A 26,582-nucleotide genomic window follows, 5' to 3' on the forward strand; every position below is an offset into this window, starting at 1 on the left:
TATTCAGCAGGAGCTGACGCAGCTGTATCAGGAGGCAAGGTGTCCCGGAGGGCCTGGTGCAGCTCATCCTTGATCACAGTTGCAATAGAGCTAACCGTAGGATGAGGTGTTACACCAGCCTTTTGCAACTCTTCACGTACGATATTACGAATGAGTTCACGTAAGGAGTCATTGCTGGTCCCAGCGGCGGCGAAAATGTCCGCAGTGGACATTCCACTGACTTGCCTGTCGTATAGGTCTGATCGCTGCGGCAGCATTTTTTCCATTGTCACGGCTTCAGACAAGAACTCCGCGACCGTCTTCGGAGGGCTTCGCACGAGGCCGGCGAAAAGCTGGTCCTTGACACCGCGCATCAAGTGACGCAACTTCTTGTCCTCCGTCATTCTTGAATCTGCCCGTCGGAAGAGACGCGTCATGTCTTCGACGTACGCGGTCACAGTTTCGTTTGGCGACTGGACGCGGGCAAGAATAGCTCGTTCAGCTCTTTCTTGGCGGTCAGCGCTGGCATATGTCTGCAGAAGTCTACGAGAGAATTCGGGCCACGTCGTCAGCTGCTCCTCTCGATTTTGACACCACGTGCGAGCCCCGTCTTCGAGATAGAAGTAGACACGACCCAGTTTCGCCGCGTCGTCCCACTGATTCAAGTTGGCTACGCGCTCGAAGTCCGCCAACCAGTCCTCAACGTCTTCGCGCTCCGTACCATGGAACGTCGTCGGTGCCCGTGGGCTTTCCAACGTATAGCGGTTCGACGACGTGCTTCCCGTGCCGGTTGGCAAGGTTTGTACCGAAGTGCTGGTCATGTTTGTTGACGTGGTGGGAGCAGTATCGTTGACTTCCGGAGGCAATCCCCTGATTCGGCGGCTGGTCCGATGCACGGGAGTATTGACTGGCACAGGACTCGTATTACGGCTTCCTGGGGGGGTCTGCAGCATTCGTGAGACTACCCAGCACCTCCACCAGTTTGTCACGATGAGTCACAAGTACTGGGGGATTTATTGAACGACCGGGTAGCTAGCTCTAGGACGATGCGTCAGTCGTGGCTGGCTCTCGAGCAGAGAAGAAAGCACGCGATCTTCTTTTTCCTCGAGATTGGGAGCCGCTCTTGCTGTCGACCGACTACGTGCTGGTGGCAATATATTATTGGTGTTTTCAAAACTAAAGGAAAATGGTCACTTCCGTATGGATTATTTATGACTTTCCACTGAAGTAATGGTACAAGTGAAGAAGATGCGTTACTAAGGTCTATGGAAGAGTAACTTTTGTGTGCAAGGTTATAGTATGTTGCCTCTTTCCTATTCAACAGACAACCACCTGATGAAATGACGAATTGTTCAATCAGAAGACCTCGTGCATCACAGCGAGAGTCACCCCACAAACCATTATGTGCATTCAGGTCCCCAAGGACCAGATAAGGTTCAGGTAGTTCGTCTATTAAAGACTGGAATTGAAGTTTTTCAAGACGGTGGTGCGGAGGTATGTACAAAGAGCAGACAGTGACAAGTTTGTTTAGAATAACTGCTCGGACAGCCACCGCCTAGAGGGAAGTTTAAAGGGGTAATTGTGTGCATGCTATACCTTGACTAACTATAACCGCTACACCACCGGATGGTGGCAAGGCATCATCTCCATACTTTCGGAAGATTACGTAGTTACGTAAAGAGTTTGTGTTTGTTCGTTTTAAGCGTGTCTCTTGTACACACAACACTCTTGGATTGTGTTGATTGAGGAGTTCTTGTAAGTCATCGAGGTTTCGAAGAAGGCCTCGGATGTTCCACTGTAATATTTCTGTCTGCATATTTAAACAAGAGAGATACTGCTGTGTGTACAAAGAGTATCCTGTGTTGGAGTGAGCTCGTTAATTCAGGTGGCAGGACGGTCGTCCGGCCCCGTTATTGGTTTTTTATTTTTCTTGGCGCGCTCCGAGGAGCTGCGCCGCAGTTTTGGTACCAAGGGTACCGTTGTGTCTATTGCCTCCTCAGAGGCACTGGGTGCCCGCACATGCGAGCTGATGGTTCGGATTTTAGGCCTCGCCTGGTGAGGCGAGGCCTTGAGACCATAGGACCCTGGAGTCTCCGGCCTCGATTCGCTAAGAGGCGGAGTAGACTGAACTACTGCCGCTTTGGGGGCAGGCGCCACAGCCGACGGCTCGCTCTGCGCTGGCCGAAGGGGTGGCGAGGGCTGGTGCGGCGTTGCCCCCTTACGCGCCGCATCAGCATAATTAGCGCCGTAAATTGGCGACACTCTTCGTCCTGCTTCTTTGAATGTGATATTTTCTTTATTTTCAATGTGATAATTTCTTTTTCTTTTTTCCAAAATGAGCAAGACCGTGAGTATGCGGCATGATTTCCGCCACAGTTCACACAGTATGATGGTTCTTCGCAATTGTCAGAATTGTGGCCTGACACTCCACATTGTGCACAAGTTTGGTGACCACGACAGCTTTGTGAGCCGTGGCCATACTTCTGGCATTTAAAACAACGATGTGGGTTAGGTATGTATGGTCTGATTGACGTCTTCGTGTACCCTGTTTGAATAGTTTCTGGCAGATTACTGGAAGCGAACGTGAGTATTAAGTGTTTCGTTGGTGTTACCTTGTTGTCTCTTCTAATGATGATTCTTTGTACATTGCTCAGATTCTGACTCTTCCACCCCTACAGAAGTTCCTCTTCGGTCAAGCCGAGCGAATCAGCATCAACTACTACTTCACGGGTTGTGTTCATAGATCTGTGTGGCGTTACAGTGATGAGAGTGTCACCAAAAGTTGAAAGATTCTGTAGCTTTTCAAACTGTTCTTTTTCTCGAACTTCAACGAGGAGGTCTCCGCTGGACATTTCGGTAACTCTGTACCCGGCTCCAAGAGTTTCTGTGAGAGATCTGGCTACTGCAAATGGGGATACAGTTCTGGCTTGCTTGCTGCTTATCTCACTATGTATAACATGAAAATGGGGAAAGTTTTCATTTGATCGTTTGAAAAAGCCAAAGTCTTCGGTGCGTACACGTTTAAGGCGGTACGATCATTTAACAAGGAAAACGCTCTATCAATTCCAGTTTAATTTTCTTCAGAAGCGTTGGCGGCCACCCACCACGGAGCCCAACGAGGGGACGGTACAAGTTTGTGGATGCTAAAACCTGCAGACGCCAGCCGTACAACGCTACTATAACCCAATGCGCCTAAAAAAGGTAGGCTATTTGCACAGGGTTAACCCTAGCCACCAGGAAGTTTGGAAGTAGGCAGAAGAGAGTAGAAGACAGGAGAGATAAATAGTGAGAGATAAAGACGAAGATGTAGGGAGAGAGAGATAGGAAAAGGCGACTGCCGATTTCCCCTGGGTGGGTCAGCCCAGGGGTGCCGTCTACGTGAAGCCGGGGCCAAAGGGGTGTGTTGCCTCGGCCGGGGGGCCTTAAAGGTCCAATAACCCAGCGTCCGCTCAACTCCCAGGATCCCCTTTTTCCCGGACACGGCAAAGCCACGCACGGCTAGGCGTGGGAGGGAGTAGAAACTCCCCCGTTTGCTCGGGTCCGTGGTGTCGCTACACACCAAACGCCTACTTGCGCAGGCACCCCTGCGGGGGGCCAGACAGATAGATAGTAAGATGGATAGACAGACAGATAGATAGATAGATAGATAGATAGATAGATAGATAGATAGATAGATAGATAGATAGATAGATAGATAGATAGATAGATAGATCATGATGTTCATGAAGCGTAAATTAGAAATGCAGTGATAGTGATGGCCGCCCCGCCGCGGTGGTGTATTGGCGAAGGTACTCGGCTGCTGACCAGCAGATCGCGGGATCGAATCCCGTCTGCGGTGGCTGATTTTCCGATGGAGGCGGGAATATCGTAGGCCTGTGTGCTCAGATTTGGGTGCACGTTAAAGAACCCCAGGTGGTCGAAATTTCTGAAGCCCTCCACTTCGGCATCTCTCATAATCATATCGTGGTTTTGGAACGTTAAACCTCACAAATCAATCAAATCAATAGTGATGGCTATCCATTTTTATAAAGGTTACATATGTACTTCTTTATCACAAACGTCACATCGGATTAGTATCAACTTTAGGTAAGCGCAATGCACTGAAGATGATTGACAGTTAGTATGAATGAAGCAATAGCACGAACAGACATTGGTAAATTTAATTCAAGAGCGTTAAGAAAAGTCAGTGCGTCTGAATGACGTCGAGTGGGTGAAGCTATAGGTCCAAAGGCCCATAATATCTACGTTGAAGTTGCCGAATTGTTTAAAGGACAGAGAGATGAACGGATGGACGCGCGGAAGGATATAGAGGTAAGCGTATACACGGAGGGGGGGGGACAGACGGGCGCACGGATAGATAGATAGATAGATAGATAGATAGATAGCGAATGTTCTTGCAGAACGTAAAGAAATGCTTCGCATTTAGCAGTGTTCACTAAGTGGTTGAAGTACGCACCAGCGACATGTTAAGGCTATCGAGTTCAACTATTAAAGGCGAACCTTCATCAAGTCATCATCATCAGCCTGACTATACGTCCACTGCAGGACAAAGGCCTCTCTCATGTTCTGCCAGTTAACTCCGTCCTGTGCTTCCTGCTGCCCATTTATGCCCACAAACTTGTTAACCTCATCTGCCCACCTAACCTTCTGTCTCCCCTAACCCGCTTGCCTTCTCTGGGAATCCAGTTAGTTACCCTTAATGACCAGCGGTTATCCTGTATACGCGCTACATACCCGGCCCACGTCCATTTATTCTTCTTGATTTCGACTAGGATATCCTTAACCCCCGTTTGTTCCCTAATCCACTCTGCTCTTTTCTTGTCTCTTAAGGTTAAACCTACCATTGTTCTTTCCATCGCTCGCTGCGTCATCCTCAATTTCAGCTGAACCCTCTTTGTGAGTCTCCAGGCTTCTGCTCCGTAGGTAATTACCAGCAAAATGCAGATGTTATATACCTACCTCTTGAGAGATAGTGGCAACCTACCTGTCATGATTTCAGAGTGCTTGCCAAATGTGCTCCACACCATTCTAATTCTTCAAGTTACTTCAATCTCGCGGTTTGGCTGCGCGGTTATTACGTTTCCTAAGTAGACCTAGTCCTTTAAAACTTCAAGTGCTCTATTACCTATCTCGAAGCGCTGTTATCTTCCGAGGTTGTTGTGCATTACTTTCGTTTTCTGTAGATTGATTTCTGTAATCATGAGTTGGAATTCGTCACCCGAGTTACTCAGCAATCCAAAGTCATTGGCAAAGCGCAGGTTGCTAAGGTACTCTCCAATAACTCTTATGCCTAACTGTTCTCATTCTAGGCCTCTGAAAAGCCTCCTGTAAGCACGGGGTAAATAGCATTGGGGAGATTGTATCCCACTGCCTTAGACTTTCCTGATTGGTATTCTGTTGCTTTCTTTATGAAGCGTAATGGTAGCAGTTGATCCCCTGTAGATTTCTTCCAGGATGTTTATATATGCTTCATCGACGCCCTGATTCCGCAGAGTCTGCATGACTGCTGATATTTCAACTGAATCAAACGCCTTTTCGTAATCTATGAAGGCTAACTATAGTGGTTGGTTATATTCTAAGCATTTCTCTATTGCCGGACTGATGGTATGAATGTGGTCAATAGTTGAGTAGTCTGTTCGAAATCCAGCTTGTTTCTTTGGTTGATTGAATTCTAATGTTTTGTTAGCTCTGTTAGCAATTACCTTTGTAAATAGCTTGTATATTTTGAAGAGCAAGCTGATCGGCCTGTAAATATTCAAGTCCTTGTCATCTCTTTTCTTGTGTATTAGAATGATGTTAGTATTCTTCCAAGACTCTGGTACTCTTCCCGTCAGGAGACACCTCGTAAACAGTGGGGGTTGTTTTCTAACACAATCTGTCCTCCATCTTTCAGAAGGCGAAGGCGAAGCTTAAGGTTCCCCAGTTTTTACAGTTGCTTGAATACAATATGAGATCTGTGGTTGAAGCAGCGCACACGGGAAGAAGATTGATTCATTTATAGGTGGGGTTTAACGTCCCAAAACCACAATATGACCATGAGAGACGCCGTAGTTGAAGGCACCGGATTTTTTGACCAGCTGGGGTTCTTCAACTTGCACCCAAATTGGAGCACATGGGCCTACGGCATTTCCACCTCCATCAGAAATGCAGCCACTGCAGCGGAGATTTGATTCCGCGACCTGCTGGTCAGCAGCCGAGTACCTTAGCCACTAGACCACCACGGTGGGGCCATGGGAAGAAGATAAAGGTTAAGCAACACAAATCAAGACCTGATGAGCAACTGAACCTTATTAGAAATTGAAAAAGAAAACACAAAGTTAGACGATGCACACCACAACTCCTCTTTTAAGCTGAATTTTTTTTTAAATCTTGATCGCGTGTGCGCTGCTTCAAATGAAGATGAATGTCAACGAACTCTTTCAAGTTTATATTTTTATACAATGTGAAATATTTGGTAACCAGCAGTGTCCCGCTTGATTTCACCATTTTGGCTTATTTATACACATTCTATAAATTTCTTTATTTTCACATAGTTCGGTCCACTCTTAGTTTTTATGAGCCACGTAGATGTAGACCATCGTGAGAGTTTTTGCACGTTACTTCAAAACTCGCAGGACACGTTTTTCGAACTTTAATAAATTATATTCTCACGCTGATGTTGCTATGTTACGTGAAAGCCTTCAAATTACATGAAAGCCTTCAGCAAGCCTAAATGGCTTTTTGCTCACCCCTCACAACATTGCTGTTTTGTTGCTTCTGTAATGTCTCCAATGTTGTCAAAATAAATTTAATAGAAAGTCGATTCTATTAAAAAAGAATGCACTCAGCGGCAAGTTATCTGCTTCGCCTTCACCACCGCTGCATAGAAAAGGATTCAAGCTTAGAGTTGAAGGTTCAAGGTAAAACCTATACCAAATGTTATGTTCGACTGAGACAAATAGGGTCTCTTTTTTGACACACAATAGGCTTCCTTATCAAGAAGGATGCAAATGCTTTGTCTTGTGCTCAGTAGCCAGGAATTCCGGGGAAACTACCACATGACTCATTTCTCTCACAGAACTTCAAAAGGCCATTAAAAATATTAGAAATTAGTTGTACAAGGTATCGCGCTGTCCATAAATGCGGAAACTGGATCTGTCCCAGCTGGTACGAAAGGTAAAGTTGTTTTAATTATCATCTGCATTTTGCGCTTCACTATTCACTATTCTCTCGCAACACGCCAACTCTCGAAGCAGGTAGCGGAACGCTCCTTACATCATCATGCACACAGCTTATAACGAGCCTAAATTCAAGTTGACAATTTTTGTCCCAAGTGAAATACGGGAAACACGAATGTTCCAAATGCGCCAAATAACACTATGTGCATTTACGACATTTTGCTAATATGTACTGGTAGAGCTGGAGAGCGTTTGACAAGGGCGGTTGGCACGTCCTCACCAAACAGCGCTCGCACACGATGGAACGAAAAGCAAGGCGCTCAACAGACTCCTGTCTACGGTTACAAAAACCGTCTCTGTTGTTTCCGTTGCAACAGGGGTGATTAATCCTTTCTTTAAAAAGAGTATGAAATAATACATATCACGTACTGGTAGGGCAATTTACAGCTTCGCTCTTGAAATTAGAAAAACTCAAAGCAGCTTTACACTATTGCTGCCAAGCCTGGAGGAAGTGCGTATCTGGGCAGCACGGTTGCCAGATCCTCGAAGAAAAAAGAGCCATAAAATTAACCAAGTTTTGTAGAACAGTGTGTAGCCAACCGGCAGCCGTTATTTTATTTTGGAGCCGGAAACGTAGCCAAGCGTTATTTTAGTTTAGCTAAATTATCACTGTGTTCGGACACCTAATAATGCAAAATTATACATCACAGCAACGTTTATGACACCAAAAGAGAGTAAAGAAAAAGATCAGGTGACTTCATGCAGGAAGAGTTAGTACTATAAAAAATTGTCAGTTAATAGTGCACTGACAGTGAAACATACATAGCCGAGTTCACTTTTGCGAGCTTGCCTTACGGCAGTGATAATGTAAAGTGAGCAAAGTACTTCGTATTTCTCAATAAATGCAGCACAGTTTTCCAACCACGTTAACGTGGTGCTTGTAACACGTTCAAAACGTAGTCCAAATGGGACCCTGATGATTCAGAGAAGCTAGTTTGGCATTCAACTCTTTTAAGTCGCTTTTCTTAACAGGCACAGCTTAAAACATTCGCTGCGCTTCTGCCTCAGATTTAAAGAAAAAAAGTAAATTGCCCTGCCTGCAATGTTTTGCTTAAAATTACCACCTGATGCATTCCGGTAGGTTTGTATTACCATACGGAATTCCATTGCTGGCATGTCGGCACTCAAACCCTCAACTTGACGAAGGTGCCGTACTTGCAGCTCAATACGGGCTTGGGCCAACGAAATTCAACTCTTTGCAAGGTTTTCAAAACGTTCATCGTATTTGGCCCCATACCAGATGACGCGATGTGCATTCTGTAGCTAAATTCATTGGAAAAACAAGATCAACTGGTCTTTTCGTATGGAAATGTCTTTTATTGCATCTGTGGTAACAAATCACTCAAACAACAGCCTAGGTGCATTCACGTAGGAAACACATGCAGTGCATCGAGCGAGCAGGCAGATATAGAAAACAAGCCTGCCATTTCCAAACAAATGAAATTGAACAATCAACATAACAAACGTCATAGCTGACAAGTGTAGCAGCGTTGGCAGTGAAAATAATAAACCAGAATGAAAATACACTGCAAAAACAGCAGGATACATGCGCCTTGTGGAAGGCTTTTATGACCCGCGTACATCCACTTTGCCCCAACGTTCGCCTAGGGTGGCGCCACTTATACCGCTCTGAGCATTAGCGCGTCAGGCAGATAGCGGCTAGAAAGCCTGAACAAAATCCACGTCACCTACGTTACAGTGCTCCTTAATTGGTATAAGTTTCATTATTAATGTGAAAGTCATGGCGGCCGGGACGCGTTTTAGGCGTGCGCATTTGGTTCCGTTATACTGACAAAAAATGCTATTACACCGAAGCAGCCGCCGGCAGCAGTGTCAATGTACACTTAATATTTTTTTGTATTATTTCATTTGATATTAGCGCATGTTATGTGGTGAGGCCGGCGCCAGAACAATAGCCAAATAGTTAACGTAATTTCTTGGTCTCCACGGCCGTTCAAAAGTATACAACATGGCGTAAAGATGTAAATCTCGCAACCCTGCTGGGCGGCTTTGTTTCTTTTAAATCAGGTTTGTCCTTCTCTCCTCTTCTCGTTTATTTTTGTCATAAATACCAGTTGGTTTCTGCTTTTTTTCTTCTCTAATTTTGTTATTTTAATTGTGCTACCTATTTTTGCCTTTCCTTGTTTCGTTCATCTATTCATTGCTTGCTTGATCGTTTCTTTAATATTTTAGGTGGTCTCAATTCAAGTGCTCTGCACCTAATGTCATTATCAAGATGCTCGAAGGACAAGAGGAAGAAGACTTCATTTTGGCGCACTCTCAGCTGGCTATGCTATATAAAGTTTTGCCTTCATTAAGCCTAGCATATGACAACCTGGCAACCTAAGGTGCTCCGCGCTTCAAACTATCCCAGCTTCGTTTTGAGCCAGTTCGCTAGTTAGCTGCTATATAGTTACCTAGTACAACCATGGCCTTTGAGAAGAAAACTAGAAACTAAAAATATTTCACTCACCAACTTTGCTGAAATTCTCCGCTTCTGGTACTTCAAACAAGACGTGGGGTATCAGACCGTGGAGTGATCGTTCCCCTTGAAGAAGAGGCGTAATTCGCAAATTGTGATTCACAATTCCTTCCTGCAAGAATGGGAGCGAGTGGGCAAATTACCCAACGCCTGGGCATCAATTTTCTGACACGTGCACTTCTATAGAACGTAAAACCTAAGTCAGTACATTAATTAGGCATACTGCTTTGTTCAAAATGACATCTTACGCATGACAGAAAAGAAGTAAACCCGTTTATTGAACAAAGTGGATATTGAAGCTGGACGAGGAAGACTGGGCCGCTTGCACATCATTTGCACACTCAGGATGACGATTGCAGAGACGCATGCATACCATGCCTTCTCTTTTTCAGCTCAGCCAGAAACTGGTGTTCCCATGTACGCCGTAAAGCAAGAGAGAGAATAAGTTTTATTAAATGGAACAACCGCGCCAATTACAGCAGGCAGCATGCATATTCTTAGATTCCTGTGGTCCCAGCTCTTCAGTTGGCATGTCAGAAGGTGGTCTGCTTGCTGCCCAAGTGCAGCAGAGCAAGTCGCTCATTCCAAGAGAGTGCATACCCGTGAGCGAAAGTGTATGGATTATGAGCGTCTGTATATATTTCTCTACTGTGCGAGGCAGTTGCAAGCTGTGGGCCGCGGAGGGCGTTTCCTTGACGCATTCAATAAGCGTAATGCCCTGGACAGCTATACCATCTAAGGAGTGCTCTCGACAGCAACCGCTCACGAGTTCGCGCGATAGACGGAGATTAGGACTCGCCCTTCCCTGATCCGCATATCTTTGCCCCCGGGTGTGCGTATTCATCACCACTAGAACAAAAAATAGCACAGGAAAAACTGAGTTCTACTGTCCATTTCAAACAATGGCTAAACCCCTTGAGAAGCAGGGCTTTTCCATAGACATGAGCACCAGTTTGTGCGAAAGATATACGTGGAGTATACGAATTCATTGTACCCGCAACGCAAAGCAAATGTGAAAATAAATACACCTCTAAAATCATTTAGTAAAATAATCTGATGTGGTAGTAGAGGCCACATCTAGTGTCGACCGTACGCCACGGCCTGTAGTGGTGCTCATGTTGCTCGGTTGCTGACCCGAATGTCAAGGGTTCGAGCCCGGTCGTATAGCTCGCATTTTCATGTATGCTAACTGCTAGAAATAATGTTCACAAGGAATGCGATGCGAGCACGTTCTCAGTGGGCTTTTTTGTAGCACACATACACGTCAAGATAAAAGAAGGCGCACGCGGGCACTAGTAGTGATATGCTACAGACCCGTGTATAGTGTAAGGTTAATGCACGTCGAAGACGACCGGATGGGTCGAACTTTTGCTTGTTGTTCAATACACGGCTCAAGCAACGACTGGGTAACAGGAATGGAGAAGTCGCAGCTATAGCAGTTACGTTGCTGTCGTTATTTGCTCGCTGTGTTTCAAAAACACCACATGGCATAATTTCCCGAAGCCACGACATGCTTTTTTATTATAACTTGGTTTTGGAGCGTGCAAGTGTAGGACAGTATTATTATCGAACGTATATACGGGAATTTGAAAATTTGACAGACTCATTAACTGCGAAATATTTGTGCCAAACAGGCATTTTGTGCAGTGCTTGCTTCGTTGAGCTGCTTTTTTGTTTTCTGCTTTAGTGGATGCTAATGTGAAGTTCAACCTGTAAACATCTCTGTGGTGGTTGGGTGACTTGGTTTGGTGAAACACTAGCTCGAACATCTATTTAAAGCTGGAGGATTCATTTCTCCCAGAAGTTTGAGTGATCTTCATTGAATTTACCGACAATGATCACCTGCTCGTTGTGATGGGTTCTCATCTAAAGGTGATGTGCATAAATTAGTCGATGCGGGCATACTCTGGGTTACGAAAATTGTTCTCTTGAAAAATTGATATTCCATATGGTGTTTTCACGTTCAATGCATCCGTGCAATTTACTTTGCAGGAATTTTTCTTTTAGTGCTCTACTCAAGCATCGGCGTTTCCTCAGCTTCGCAAGCTACTCACATTGCCACCCGTGCTAGCTTATTTGGACAATTCTTCCCACAGGGCAGTATATATATCCAAGCCAGCAGTGAACAGTGCCCATGTAGGCATGGGCACTGTTCTCCTCATACGTCAATGTGGTCAGGACTGTCTTGTCACATACACCCGCCGCTTTTTTTCCGCAGCTGAGCGGAATTATTCTATAACACAATAACGTTACCTCGCTCTCCTTGGGCCTCATAAAATTTTTCTTTATTTCTGCACGCGAAATTTATCTTTCTCAGTGACCAAAAGGTCTCGCCTCAATGACCAACAGGTCTCGCCTCAAGTTTCGTCTCAATCAATATTGAGGCCGCCTCGGCACGAACTCGATTCTGCGACCTGCGTGTCCACACTGGAGCACCACAACTACTAGGCCACCGTTGACAGTAAAAATGATACTCATTATGCAAAATGGGCCGCAGAAAACTAGTATCACACACACACACACACACACACACACACACACAACACACACACAACACACACACACACACACACACACACGCACACAGACGCTAATGATAGTGCCGAAAAATTTCGCAAGCCGTCGGTACTGTGATTGTCGGCGGTTGGCTTCGTTTTTGATAAATCAGGGAGTGAACATTCGACATTCGCCTCAGCTTCACAAGAAACACAGTCATTAGTGTCATTCGTGCAATCTTACAAAAATACCTTAAAACAATTCAGAGCTCTCCGGCAGAGAGTGGCAACTCAGCTTTGTGGATAAAACCCAATCGCATTGAAATTGAAAAGAATTGATTGTTGCAACATACAGTCGAGTACAAATGTGGCACGTGCTTTTTGACGCCGAATGCCTTTCCCAGCACCTCGTACTTCCATTGAAGATATTGAGGAAAAATTGCGAGTGATACCTGTATTCACGCAATATGATATTTACGCGATCACAAGGCCGTGGGGCCGCAATAAACACGATTAAGTAAGAACCAAATACCGCCGCTTTTGGCGTCGTATTTGTCCACTGCAGCTCCCGCCTGTGTTCAAGACCACTACGACGCAAAATAAAAAAAAACATCGCTGAGTTCTCCATCAGAAAACTTGGTATAACACGAAAGTAAAACTTCTCATTACAAAATCTGTGTCATACCGAAGTTTTACTTTCAGTGTAATGCAAAAGTAAAAGTTGTATTTACAGAAGAAGTTGATAAAAGACAGCTTGCTAAATGTATCTTGATGTTTCAAAGCTACCGCCCCCTTTCACACGAATGCACCTACATCTCCGTTCCGATGACTAATGCCCATGATCGATGATTAAACAAACCCTTGTAGTCATAGATGCTTGTGGTAGCTGCCGTAATTAACGCTGAGAGCGGAATAGCAAGCGGTGCCACAACCAGGAGAGTCGTCACTAAATGGTCGCCGAATTTACGCCTACTCACTGCACGTTAAAGTATCGGACGCCACCACCTGACTTGAAGGAAACGTAGTGCATGTCAAAGGCCAGTCCCGAACTTTCGAGCCACGAGCGTGAATGAAGAACGCGGTGAGGCACAGCAATTTCTGATGTAGATAAATGTTATAGCGAGGCCAATGCTAGGGGTCATGGCACCATCTGGCGTTGTGTTATTGCATCGACAAAATCGCGATTCTATCGGAAACGTGCAGTAAGGTAGGGATGCGCAGAAACGACGTTTGAAGGAACTAATCGTGCATGCCATTGCTATGACGCATTACTTCACCTTATTATAGGCACTGCAAGAGGACAGTGTTAAATATGAAAGGCGCATTTGTAAAGCTTCCAAAAAATGTGGCCGTGGTGTTGTTTCTGCCTGTTCGAGGATATAGTTCCCAGTATGATCTCCTCATGCTGTTCTTATAGCGCATATGAAGGTCACGTATGGATATACAAAATGCTAAGCCCTAAGGACGATCTCATGAAGACTATTTTGTTGAAAAAGTCACGAAGCTCAGAGAAGGGCCAGAGTAGCGAGGCGCAATCGATAAAATTTTTTGTATACTAGACACATCGAATGCAGTCAGTCTTACGCACCCTAGTGGGTGGTGTAGGGCACCAAATGTATAATTATTCTAATAAAGAAAAAAAGAGGTTGTGGCACAGTGGGTAGCTTACCCGTCACCTGTTCTCGCGGAGCAGATGGGCTCGGCTCCCGTTCACTAAACTTTTTATAGTAAAAGCTGTATATGACTATAAGAGAAACGAAAACCATTCGGCATCGGTGTCATGAGTGGTCTCCATTCGCTGCACTATTAGTTAGGTCGTTATCAGCGTCGTACCCAAGCACGCGTGCCATTGGCTAAGTTGTGAGTGACGCTGTCCATCCCATCGCATCCGGGGCGCCGGGCATGCGCGTATATGTTTCTACTGAGACCTTTCACATGGGTAAGCCTCGGACAAATCTGGAAGAACACCGACAGTGGAAATGTGAGAGGGCTGGTATTTGCCGGGCCGATAGTGCATTCCAGGAATAAAAACAGGCTCTGGAAGCCGAGCTCTTGGAACAACTGCATACCGATAATTCAGCAGCCTTCTCAGCCGCACTATATTGCGAACGGGAATGCAAGTGCCGCGGGCGGATCTTGCAAGCCACGCTGCCGAGTTAACTCGCGATGTCAAAAAGATGCTACAACGCGACCACAGTTGCGGACACGAGCGCGTCTACGGGCGTTTACCAGGGCAAACACCCGCTTTCGGTAAGAATTTCTCCAGCGACACTTTGACTTCGGCTCCAACGTCTGTCACCGTCTTTGGTTCATGAAACACCACTCTGATTAACAGATGGCGTAACGCATTGAACTGCTGATTACACTCCTTCAGCACCGTGATCACGCAAGGCACAATTAGTGGCATCTGAAATAAACAAGGTGCTTAACTTATGAACGAAATATATGTCTAACCTTATAAACAAACACGAACATGAAACTAATAATTGTAAAAGGCTTCAGTGCAGCTCTGGTTGAACCCAACACCTGGGCCGCACGTTCCCCCTTTCGCTGGTTAACCATTTTTACGATGTGCTTGGGCGGTGATTTTTTTTTCGCTTTCTGACCATGCGTATTTCCTGACGTCATTCGCGTGACAGCAAGCGAACCCAAAACCTCTCCGCAAAATGAAGAATAATGACACAGCGGACCCTTCTGTACTACACGAAAATTATCACGATTTATGGCATCATGATACATCACAGCTGTACCTCTATTAGTTTCCATCGAATCACGTCAACATGTTGTATAACGTGGTAGGCACGTGAAATAACTACCGTGTGTCATCCAATGTTAATTACGTAACTAGTGAGTGGCTTGAAACTTCCAACACATTTCAAAATGTTCAGTCATAATTGTTCATCTTCAGCAGCCACCGCACCAACAAGACGCAGATACCGTTTTACAGTTGTGTAACAGTTGCTTTGTTTCTCTGCAGAATTACAAATAATGGCATATTGGGTGCTTCTCTACATCACAAAATTATGATTAAGGGAATAGTGGCTGTGGTGTCATCGAATTCAGTTCACTTTTAGTTGTTAAAGAAGACTGTAGAAAAGCTGCTCTCCCAGCTTTCACTTTACATTTGCAGCGGGTTCTGCACTGCATATTTTTTTCCAGTGTCTCTTGAAGGTGTAGTTTAACTAAACCTAAAGAAATGAAAATCAAGGTGCGGAAAGTGGGAGCTGCCAAATCTAATGACGAGAAAGAATTAGTGAAATAGTACACTGCGTCTGAAAGAAGGTGCAAGAAATTGCACCATGAAAGAAATAACGGCTCTGGGATTGAGCAGCGGGGGAAATAAACGTTACAAATATTTTACGTGAAATAACGTTGGCCACACCGGGCGATGTTCACAACAGCTGTCGGAATCTCCGTGTAACAAAGGCGAGAATTGACGTGCTGAAAGCTCGAGAGCTGGCTTACCGAACTTTTTTCCAGCAAAAATAAACTCATAACAATCTCTGATAGAGAGCAACCGGCTTTTCAGGAGCGTAAGCAGTTCTTCTTGAATTGCTAAAAACAGTTTCACTGCTGGATGCTTGGCCACCAAGAAAGGTGAAACTGAGAGGGCCTCATAGGTCTTGAAAGTTGTATAAGCACTTCTTTGAAAATTGAGGAGTGAGAGGGATCATTGCTTTTTTTAATTAAAAGTGTGGTGAGCTGTTAAGCGGTCAGATTGATTAGCGTGACAAGGGCACTGGTCATTACGCTATGGTTGCAGGAAATAAAGTTCTGTATATCAGACGCATATTTCATTGTTACCAAGTGTAGTGCTGTGAGGAGGAATACGGGAGACTTCCACAACTTACTTTGTTGCCTAAACTTAGTGTTGCATTTTGGTCAAAGTCATGAACCTAAGAATATCTTGTTACGGGGAATAAAGTATACACGATGAATATATTGGCGAGCAAATGCGTAAAATGCTGCTGCAGTCCGAGCATGTTCCCCTCTGCACTTCGTCGTCGTCATCCCCAGGCGTCTATTTGGCCCGTGACATTACCCGCTGGTGGCAGAAGCACCGTCTCGGTGCGATCAATTCTCGAGGCGTGAGTAGTATGGTTTAAGCCGTGAGACGTGCACTATATCGGTCGGGACGGAAGCTGGTACTGACGTGGTATAGAGTGGAGCTATCTCACGGGTCACGCTGGTGACCTTGCGTATGACGCGGTAGGGGCAAACGTAACGGGACATCAGTTTTTCACAAACATCAACACAGATTCAGTGATGGTATCCACAACAAGACAAGCGACCCCGGGGAATACTGTACGTCGCGGTGACGGCGATTTTAAGCACTTTTTTGGTTAAGCTGCGAGGCACATAAACGATCCCGGGCGACTTCACGGGCGATGTCAGCTCGGGCAAGGGCATCACGAGCATAAGTAGTCGATGAGGGGGCGTCAGATAGGAGCATGGTGTTCATGGTCAAAGGCGGGTCAAAACCAAACAATAGGTAAAAAGGTGAAAATCCAGCTGCATCATGACGTGAACTGTTGTATGCGAATGTAACGAAAGGTAAGTGGATGTTCCAATCTTTGTGATCCTTGAAGAAGTACATCGCTAACATATTCATCAGGGTATGGTTGAGACGTTCCATGAGGCCGTTGGTTTGTGGTTGGTACGCAGTGGTGAACTCGTGTTGGGTAGAGCAGGATTGCAGGAGCTCGTCGACCACTGTAGATAGAAAACAGCTGCCGCGGTCGGTGATCAACTGCTGAGGAGCACCATGACGCAGAATGATGTCATCAAGAAGAAAATCGGCTACATCAGTAGCGCAGCTGGTGAGGAGGGCGCGTGTAACGGCATACCGCGTTGCGTAGTCGGTAGCAATAGCAATTCACTTATTACCGGTGGCCGACACGGAAAAAGACTCTAGAAGACCGAGGCCGATTCAGAAAAATGGCTCATCTGGTACTTCAATGGGCTGGAGGGTACCAGCAGGTCCCAGAACAGGTGTCTTGCGGCGCTGGCAGAGGTCGCATGCCGCGACGTACTGTCGCACAGAACGGTAGAGGCCAGGCCAAAAGAATCGGCGACGAACGCGGTGATACGTGCGTGACACCCCAGGTGTCCAGCGGAGGGGGCATCATGGAGCTGGGCCAAAACGTCTGAGCGAAGATGCGCAGGAACAACGAGTAAAAGCTCAGCACCATCAGGGCGGGCGTTGTAGTGGTGCAAGATGTCGTTGTGAAGAACTAACAGTTGTAAGGAGTGGTCAGGGTGGGGAGAGTGCAGACCATTGATAATAGCACGCAAAGAGGAGTCGTGACGTTGTTCAGCAGCTATGTCGGTGAAGTCGGTAATTGAAAGAACGAGGGCCTCTTGTCCATCTTCCATCATGTCAGGAGAATCGACTGGGTAATGGGACAAGCAGTCGGCATCCTTGTGAAGTTGTCCGGATTTATAGAATACGGAAAAAGTGTACTTTTGTAAGCGCAGCGCCCAGCGACCAAGGCGTCCCGTAGGGTCCTTGAGTGAGGAGAGTCAGCAAAGCGCATGGTGGTCCGTAATAACTGAAAATGGTCGGCCATACAGGTACGGTCGGAATTTCGCAATGGCCCAGACGAGAGCTAAGCACTCGCGTTCTGTGATCGCATAATTTTGTTCCGAGCGCGACAAAAGTCGGCTGGCGTACGCGACGACGCGGTGCACTCCTTGTTGCCACTGTGCCAGCACTGCGCCTATGCCGTGGCCACTGGCGTAAGTACGAAGCTCCGTGGCGGCAGATGGGTCGAAGTGTGCAAGCACTGGTGGATTGGTGAGAATGTCAACGAGCGACGAGAAGGCGTTTGCTTGCTGTTGGCCCCAAGTGAATGCGACATCTGTTTTTAGGAGGCAGGTTAAAGGACGGGCTAATTCAGCAAACTTCTCGACAAAACGACGGAAATAGGAGCACAGTCCCAGAAAACTTCGGACGTCCTTGGCTTAGCGGGGTGCGGGGAAGTCGTGAACTGCTCGGACTTTCACAGGGTCTGGTTGAACGCCCGCAGCGTCAACAAGATGGCCAAGTACGCAGATTTCGCGTTGCCCAAAGCGGCATTTGGACGAGTTCCCCTTAGCACTTCGTCGTCATCATCCTCAGACATCTACTTATCCCATGGCAATATAAGCAGGATAATGTTTTTAGATATTGCTACGCCTGCTTCAAGATTGAAAAACAATCGTGATGTTAAATGGACGTTTATGAACATTGACAAAAAAAGCCATTTGATAGTACATCGTGAGATTTTCATCGTGCTACCTGAAAACGAACAAAGGTTATTTTTACGTTGTCTTTCTTTTCCTGCTAGCACGCTAAAAACTTAACTATGGGCTCAGGGCTTACTCCTTTCTACCTTATTGAAAAGTGTGCTGAGTGGTTATTGTGTAAAATTACTTCGTAAAACTCGATAACCTTTGTAGTCGCAATTACGGCATCACGTTCAAGTGCCATTCCTGTCATTTCTCATTCATATGAGACAATAAAGTCACTTATCCTCATCAGCCAACGCAGGTGTGTAGCCATAGGCAACGACAGTATATTCCGAGAGCTTCCCTAAAAGCTGTGACACTTTCCAATACTGCAACAACTGCAGTTGCGAAAAACGTATTTACTTGAATTAGATAATTTTTCCAACCGAAATTGTGAACGATAAGAACCAGCCGCACAAGGCGGATCCTCATGGACCACCTGTAGGATCGTACGAACAACACCAATGGGCAACTGGACAACTGACTGTGGAAATGCGGGTGCACTTGTACAGTGGATACGCGTCCAAAAAATGCCGCCTCTTTAAAAAAGTTAGCAATTCGAATCGCTGAGTGTTCAATTGCTACCACTTATATCTTTTATTGCACGTGCAGACGAAACTGTAAGCAGACACACGCACCGATTGGTTACTACTGATCTAATAGTGGTAAACTAGCACTAGACAGCAAATAGACAACGATCGAGAAGAAAACAATAGATGCAATATGCTCTTTGAGAATCTCAACTTTTGAGACTGCAGCACATGCCTTGGCTTCTTCTCATTCCTAGTGCATTATTTGTCAAGCACTACGGCTCCGTAATTATCAAATTAGGCCAACGTACCAACCAATCTGTTAGTGATCCATGCATAAAATGCCTAATTACACAAAACGACGCAACTAAAGAGACATAATGGCTGCTTAGTGCATGACAAGCTGGGTCTCCCAGAGATTATAAAAACGTTCAACCTGCATTGAATTATGCGCGGTATGTAACCATGAACAGTGACATCGAAAATAGTACGAGGAGTTTTTAGGCTTTTTGGGAGTGATGGTCGGCACCCAGCGCTGGACCAGTGGCTGTGTTTGACACTAGCTTGGCGAAGTCCCTTAGACTTTGTGTTTCTATGCAAATATAGTTGTTGCTACCGTAAATAACAATTGATTATAACGCGTGTTCAACGCTATTACTGAAATCTTGGCGTAGAAAGTCATTGAACTTTAGCGAGAATTGTTTAGTCACTTCGGTGAAAATGTAGCGCTTGCAATGAACAAAGCCCATAATAAACGTCAGTCTCTTGAGTTTTGCAAACCCAAGTGACACCTGTCGGCGCAGTTTTGGGTAGTACAATGTTTCACTCGCTTGCAGAGTTTGCTGTGCAACCGGTGCCACTAGCGCGTTATAAACAACGATTCAACGAAATATTAGGTGTGTTTGCGCATTGAGCGCGCAAAAAAAAAGCTAGGAAATTTTCTCTGCTTGTCAGGCGCGTCACCGAACTGCCATGAAGTGCTCGCTGGTTCACTCGCCAAAACGATGGCGATGACAAGAGCAGAGGCAACAGCTATACGCGCTCTCCAAATAAATACCCTAGTTGCGCTAATGTTGCGTTGCTCATTACCACAAACTTGAAGAACTTCAGTTTTACCGGCTTCCGTAGCTTTCGTGTAGCATAACGGTAACAACACTGGATACGGGCCATTGCGAACGTGTTGCGTAAGTGAATTACTGGCGTTCTGCAAAGTGAAGATAAAGTGTGATAATGTAAGTCTCCTGTTATTGTTTTGAGTAACCTTGACAGATAACCAGGTTAACTTATTATGAAGCTTAACAGAGCCTCTGCCTGCGGTGTGCGCCGTGCAACAGTAGACTGTTGACGAGTGCGCTAACATCACACACGCCAAGACCACCATTAATCTGAAGTGCTCGCCACCACATAGCTTCACGCACGTAGGCTTTGAAGCCTGTAAGTTTCGGCTTTAACGTAGCAAATGCGAACACATACGTCATACAGATAAATGGCAAAATATCGGTCGTGACCTCAACTAGGTTTTCCCGGAAGTGGGCCTTCGCGATTACCGGTGCTATCTCGGAGGCCTCGATTCTGCCTTTTGTTTTACACTGAGAAAGTGGACACGCGTGTATTCTCATTTTCAGTATATACAAACGGCATACAACCATCAACAGAACATTCTAGCATGCGTGATAGAATAGTTTGAGCGAGAGAAGGACAGATAATGCAACTGCAAAGGCAAAGTTTTCGACGGGGTCACTCATGCCGAATAAAGCGAGATCATGTGTTCCACTGATCATAAGATAGATTGCTTGTGTGTGCACTTCAGCTCTTTGGCATCATGTATATGCCCACATTTAACGCATTTAGATAATACTTAACGCTCGTCAGAGTACTTGCCTCGAGCTTGATGTTATGCGATGCTTGCTTGTTCTGAAACGGCGAATTGAACCACGCTGAATTACTGTAAGCATCGTTTGCGTTGTGCCGGCAGTCCGCTTTGATGAGCTTTCTACTTTTTTTACGAAGGTTAAATTAACAAAGTGAGCTCTCCAGGCCCTTCTTTTCCGGAATGTACGCCTCAACAGCAATGAAAGAAGAGAGCCTATGCATTCTCTTGGTACTACCCGTTACGGCGAGCGTGGTGATGAGGGCACCTGTGATGGCGTTTTCGGAGGAGCCGCCTGGGCAGAGTCTGATCTCTATCCATAAGCGTCGATTTCGAAGCTTTTCTGAAGGATCTTGTGAAAGGCATGTATACCTGCGCCGCGTAGTCATTAAGCACGAATGGTGAAAGAGAACTTTGAGCGCGGTCGTTAAAGTCAGCTTTCCGAAATGTACAGCCAAGTGAGTAAGGCTGCTTTAACGAACTCGGACTTAAGTACTTGTTGTTGCGATAGTTCTTCATGCTTTGCGTTGACCATTAATTGATGGTTACTTAGCAAACACGATGAATAAAGAAGGGAGCAAGGGCAATGTGTGCGCTCATTACCTTTTCGTTTCACCTTCTTTGTCTTTTTGCCTTGAGTGGCTATAACGTACTGATCAATACACGTTACAGAAGTTCCCATAGCAATTCCTAAATCTTTCTCATGCAATGACAAGTGAGAGAGACCGTCAGCGCTTTTTTTTGAGAGGAAACCTCCAGAGTGATTGGAATATGGTCTAAAAAGTGGTTTAAACACCAGCGGGTAACACGAAATACAGAGCAAGAACACGACAGGGCAAGCTGGCACATACACACATCTGTGAGTTCTCGCTGTTGTAATCAGCCCCCATGTCTTGGTACGGTTGGATGCGTGAAAGGGTTCTGACCTTGCCGCGTTTTCTGAGGAGTCCAGAAAGCGACAGCACCGCAAATTATTTAGGCCCGTCGGCTCGCTGCAAGCCCTTTGGGCCCGCGTGGCCGACGGATTACCGGGTGAGGGCTGTTTTGCTGTCTGGGCCGTCAAGAAAGGCTGGTCTCATCTGAGTTGCTAGAGCCGTCAGAATGCACCTGACAATAAACCGAGTGCTGTAGACACGTATTCGGTGACATTTCTCGCTTTCCAAGGGCTTTCGAGTCATATTTTGCACACCACGGACTGCCAGGCAGCCGTGCCTCCTTGATGAGTCAGCCTTGAACCTGGCCGACCAGTTGGGTCGACTCAGTGCGCGGGGGTTACTCGTCGTTGCACTGTGCCAGTGGTGCCATGCTCTCCCCTAGTAAAATGTGCACTGCCCCCTGTCTGTGCCACCAACTGTGCATGCCTTTCCCCCTTTCCTGGGAGGGGTTTGTGACTTTGCTTCTTCGTGAGCGCACTGAAATGAAGACGATTTGTCAGAGCAGTGAAAGATGACGAATCCTGAGAGCAGGGAAAGACGACGATTGGTGAGAGCAGTGGAAGACGACGATTGCACTGGAGGATCCTAGACTCAATTGTCTTCCCTCGCAGAGAGTCTTGGGAAGATGGAAGATATAAAACGCGAGCGCAGAGACGCTCGGGTGTGCTTTTCCTTTTTATCATATAGTATGACACTACCTAATCATGTAAATAATGTACATAAACGTTCCAGTTTTCAGCTCTCGCTTCTCGGTGCGTCTTCTCCCTGACAATTGGATGGCTCAGAGTCCCGTTGAAGTCCCCAAGTCGAAAGAGTGATGGCCGTGGTGGGATCATCTGCACAGAAATTTGACTCCGGCTTGGTGAGTGCACGCCATTTTCTCTTTGAGAGTTGCCAGAGTAGTTTTTTTCTGGTAACAAGGGTGTTTAAAGCCTGTTTACTGGAACCTTGTTTCAACACTATTCTTCGAGAAGCTTGTCGGCAAACGGGTAGTAGCCAGGCTTGGAGAAGTTACGCGGATAAGACCTAGATGCGATGCGCGGGGAAGGAGGGATTGATTGTGAGAAATACCTAATGAAGGTGGTAGTCATCGAGGCAATAGAGGCAAGCGGCAGAGGTGACAAGTAGATTGTGGAGCGGAGGAAGGTTATTTGGTAATTAAGTAAAGGAGAAACAGGCATAAGGTAGACACCCGAAATTGAAACGCTGGTTGGTTTGTAGTTTGTCAGAGCTGGGGCCAAGCAAACAGGTCGCCTTAGACTAGACGAGACTGACAAGGGATTGTATTTTAGCGTTGTTGTATGAGTTTTAAATAGAATTATTTGATAATATGCCTGAATCTTAAATTCCTATAATAATCATTGAAAGCAAAGTTGAGTTTACCGAGCACTAAATGAATTTAATTCATACCGACCGACAAGACAGAGAACAGGAATTTGAGAAAGTAAAAAAAGAAGAAGTGCATACAAAGAAGATGCAAGCGTTAGAACGAGAGCTTGAGGCAACAAGACAGGAGTGCTTAAGACTACGCGAAGCGAGAAGACAGCAGGAGTTAGAAGGCGAGGCGCGTCACAAAGCGGCGTTTCACTCAACGCTTGGTGACGTTCACCGAAGCGCATTAGAAACGGAGGCACTTCGCAAAGCAAAAGAGAGATGGAAGGCGTGTAAGGCTAGCAAGCTGGTATGCTACCGCTGCGAAGAGCTTGGTCACATAACCATCCTTAAATAAATAAGTAAATAAAATAAATAAAAATAAATAAAGAAAGGCACATAAAATGTGCCTTTATTTGATGCTTATAAAAAACTTCTATCAAAAGAACTCACTCTGACGCCTATCTGACCAGAAAGGGACATGCCGCGTGAAACTCGCTAGTCGTAACCTCCTTGGTTTTTGGCAAGGCTTCGCGGGGGTTGTGCCGCAGTGCCATGAACTAGCGGTGGCGAAAGGTGCGTACTAGACACGAAGCGCAGGCCGTAGGAAAGTGCGCGCATGCCACTCTTCTTGTCTGGCCCTGCCACGACGATAGTTATAGCGCGAGAACAAAACGAGGACTCAAAGACAAGAAGGAGACGAAAGACACGAGCGCTCGTGTCCTTCGTCTCCTCTTTGTCTCTTTGTCGTCGTTTTCTTCTCGCGCTATAACTATCATCATGCCATACCAACTAGCCCAAGCTGCCACACTTCTAAGGCCCTGCCACCTTTAATTTAGTCCGCGGAATGTCCGCTGGATGGCAGTACATCCATATGACTAATATGTAATGAAAAGATGCGAGATGGTGGTACTTCAAGTGTTCACTAGATGGAGGGCGGATGCACAAAAGCATTGACGGAGAGACAGACAGATTCACGGACGAACGGACGCATGGACGGAAGAATGCACAGACGCATGAACAAACAGATGCACGAACGGAATGACAGGTAGATGCGTGGACGAATGGATGGACACATGGACGGACGAATGGACGGACGCATGGACGGACGAACGCACGGACGGTCACTCAGACGGAAGAACGGATGAACGGAAGCGAGAATTTAAGAATGGAGGGAAGCGCGCACAGACTGACGGATGCTTCGCCCCACTTTTCATCATGCACTCCGTGGATGTGCTGTGATTTGTTTTCGTTTATTCACACTTTGTCATGTCAGTTTAGGGTTTACTTTGTTATGTTGTTTGTGTTTCATTTTGTTTTTTTTGTAAAATTTACTCCATAGTACGTCTTTACTTTTAGTCTGCCGAAGCCTGGAATTGAGAAAGGTATAGAAGTTGTTAGTTGAGTTTCTCCATCTTCTCACTCACCATCTGCCTCGAAGCTAGGTGGCTTGCGTCTTGAATGAGACGGAACTCAGGCAAGCTTGACGAAAACGTTAGGGGCATTGCCTTATTGTTTCGTTTAAGGCAGATACGTCAACGCTCTAGGGTGGCTCTTCCTATAAAGGGTTCTGGTATAAGCTTTCAGCAAAGAGTTCAGTAGCCTGGCATATCTCTAGAGTGGTTGTGTGCCACCTTGTCGCTGCTTGGGTATTGTGGGGATTTGATCACTAATGTCAGTCCCAGCCTTCGACCTGCGGGCACCCCTTCATCGGAAACCTCCACTGACAAACCTACTGACCCCACTTGGGCGAGAGAGAAAAGCCGAGCCTCAGGCGTTCCAGAGCTGCTTTATTGCAAGGCTTCTTCGAGGTGCAGTGTTGGGCAACCACGAGTCCTTTTTCCGGCGGCGGACGAGCTATTGTGAGCGGCCCCCATGTCTTGGCATCGCTTGGATGCGTGGAAAGATTTTGACTTCGCCGCGCTTCCTGAAGAGTCCATAAATCGACAGCACAGTGAATTCTTTAAGCCCTTCGGCTCGCCTGAAGTCCTTTGGGTCCGCATGTCCGACGAATCACCGGGAACGGGCTGTTTTGCTGGCTGGGCTGCCTAGAAAAACTGGTGCCCTCTGGGTTGCTGGAGTCGTCGGAATGCACCTTACAATGTTCCGAGTGCCGGAGAAACATCTTCGGTCATGTATCTCGCATTTCAAGGGCATTGTGACTCATCATTTTCTGCGCATCACTGACAGCATGGCAGCTAAGCCTTCTTGATGAGTCAACCAAGCGCCTGGCCAACCGGTTGGGTCGACTCTGTGCGTGATGGTTACAAGTTATTGCACTGCGTTAGTGGTGCTGTGCTGTCCTCTAGCGTACTCTGCACTGCCCCCTCCCTGTGCCACGAACAGTGCGTGTCTTTATTCTTTCCTGGAAGGGGTTTGTTCCTTTGCTATTCGGGAGTGCTGTGAAAGACGACAATTCGTGAGAGCAGTGGAGGACGACTATTTCATTGGAGGGCCCTGGACTCCATTCTCTTCCTTCGCAGGGAAACTTGTGGAGACGGGGATTATAAAACGTGAGCGCAGAGACGCTCTGACGTGCTTTTTTTCTTTTTTGCCATGTACTATTACGCTACCTAATCATGTAAATACTGTAGATAGACGTTCTTGATTGAAGCTCCCGCTCCTTGGTTCACCTTCGCTCTCACGACTAGATGGCTCCGAGCCCTGAAGAAGTCCCCCAGTCGCAACATCACCCATTTCGTCTTGTTTTTTCTCTATATTTTGCGTGTTTTGCGCTGGTTTTATCCAATTCGACATGTACCAACTAGCTAAGCGCATCTCCTTCATATGGTCAAGCCTACCAAGAATGAGAAGGTTAAGCAGCAAGAAGCCAAAACGATGACCCAACGACCGTTTTTTTTGCGACCCCCTTCTCGTTCGCAACTTTCGAGACTCCCCATGTTGGGTTCAAGGCGTCATAGGAAGACAGACAAGACCTGCTTCTTACGGTGCTGATGGCACAGCATCACGAGTACTAGTAAAATAGATTAGACGTTCATCTCATGATCAATACCCAACATGAGGAGTCAGAGATAAGGAGGCTTTTAGGCAGCTTGACAAGGCTCTAACCCCTGGTCAAAAGTTTCGGAGCACGCCACTACCACCTCTCTCATAATTATACGATGGTTTTGTGATGGTAAACCCCACATATCAATCAAAGCTTTCACGTCCTGTGTCTTAGACTTGGGTGAGCGTTTGGAAACAAACTATCGTTGCTATTATACATCACTACAATCGATAGAAATACATCATTTGAATAGCGACTGGGCTAAAATGGTCATCCTGGAAGCTAGGACAACAATTAAAAAAATCCCTGCGATCAATACGAAATACATGAGCCCGCTTGCATCCTGACACGGTAAAAAAATAATGAAACTTTTTAGTTTACATAAGGGTAAGAAACAAAATTTAAGGTAAAGATGATTTCAAATAT

General features: G+C 46.0%; 1 protein-coding gene across 2 annotated transcripts in view; it reads right to left on the reverse strand.

Annotated features, from left to right (window-relative positions):
* LOC119178679 (venom metalloproteinase antarease-like TtrivMP_A) overlaps positions 1-26,582 on the reverse strand; it is a 369,468-nt gene that overhangs the window by 289,489 nt on the left and 53,397 nt on the right. For both annotated transcript variants that reach the window (XM_075881864.1, XM_037429911.2), the window contains one exon: positions 9,670-9,790. In XM_075881864.1, coding sequence (XP_075737979.1) covers positions 9,670-9,790 — 121 coding nt within the window. The remainder of the gene's footprint in view (positions 1-9,669; positions 9,791-26,582) is intronic.

Source organism: Rhipicephalus microplus, chromosome 1 (genome assembly GCF_043290135.1).
Source record: "Rhipicephalus microplus isolate Deutch F79 chromosome 1, USDA_Rmic, whole genome shotgun sequence".
Lineage (NCBI taxonomy): Eukaryota > Metazoa > Arthropoda > Arachnida > Ixodida > Ixodidae > Rhipicephalus > Rhipicephalus microplus.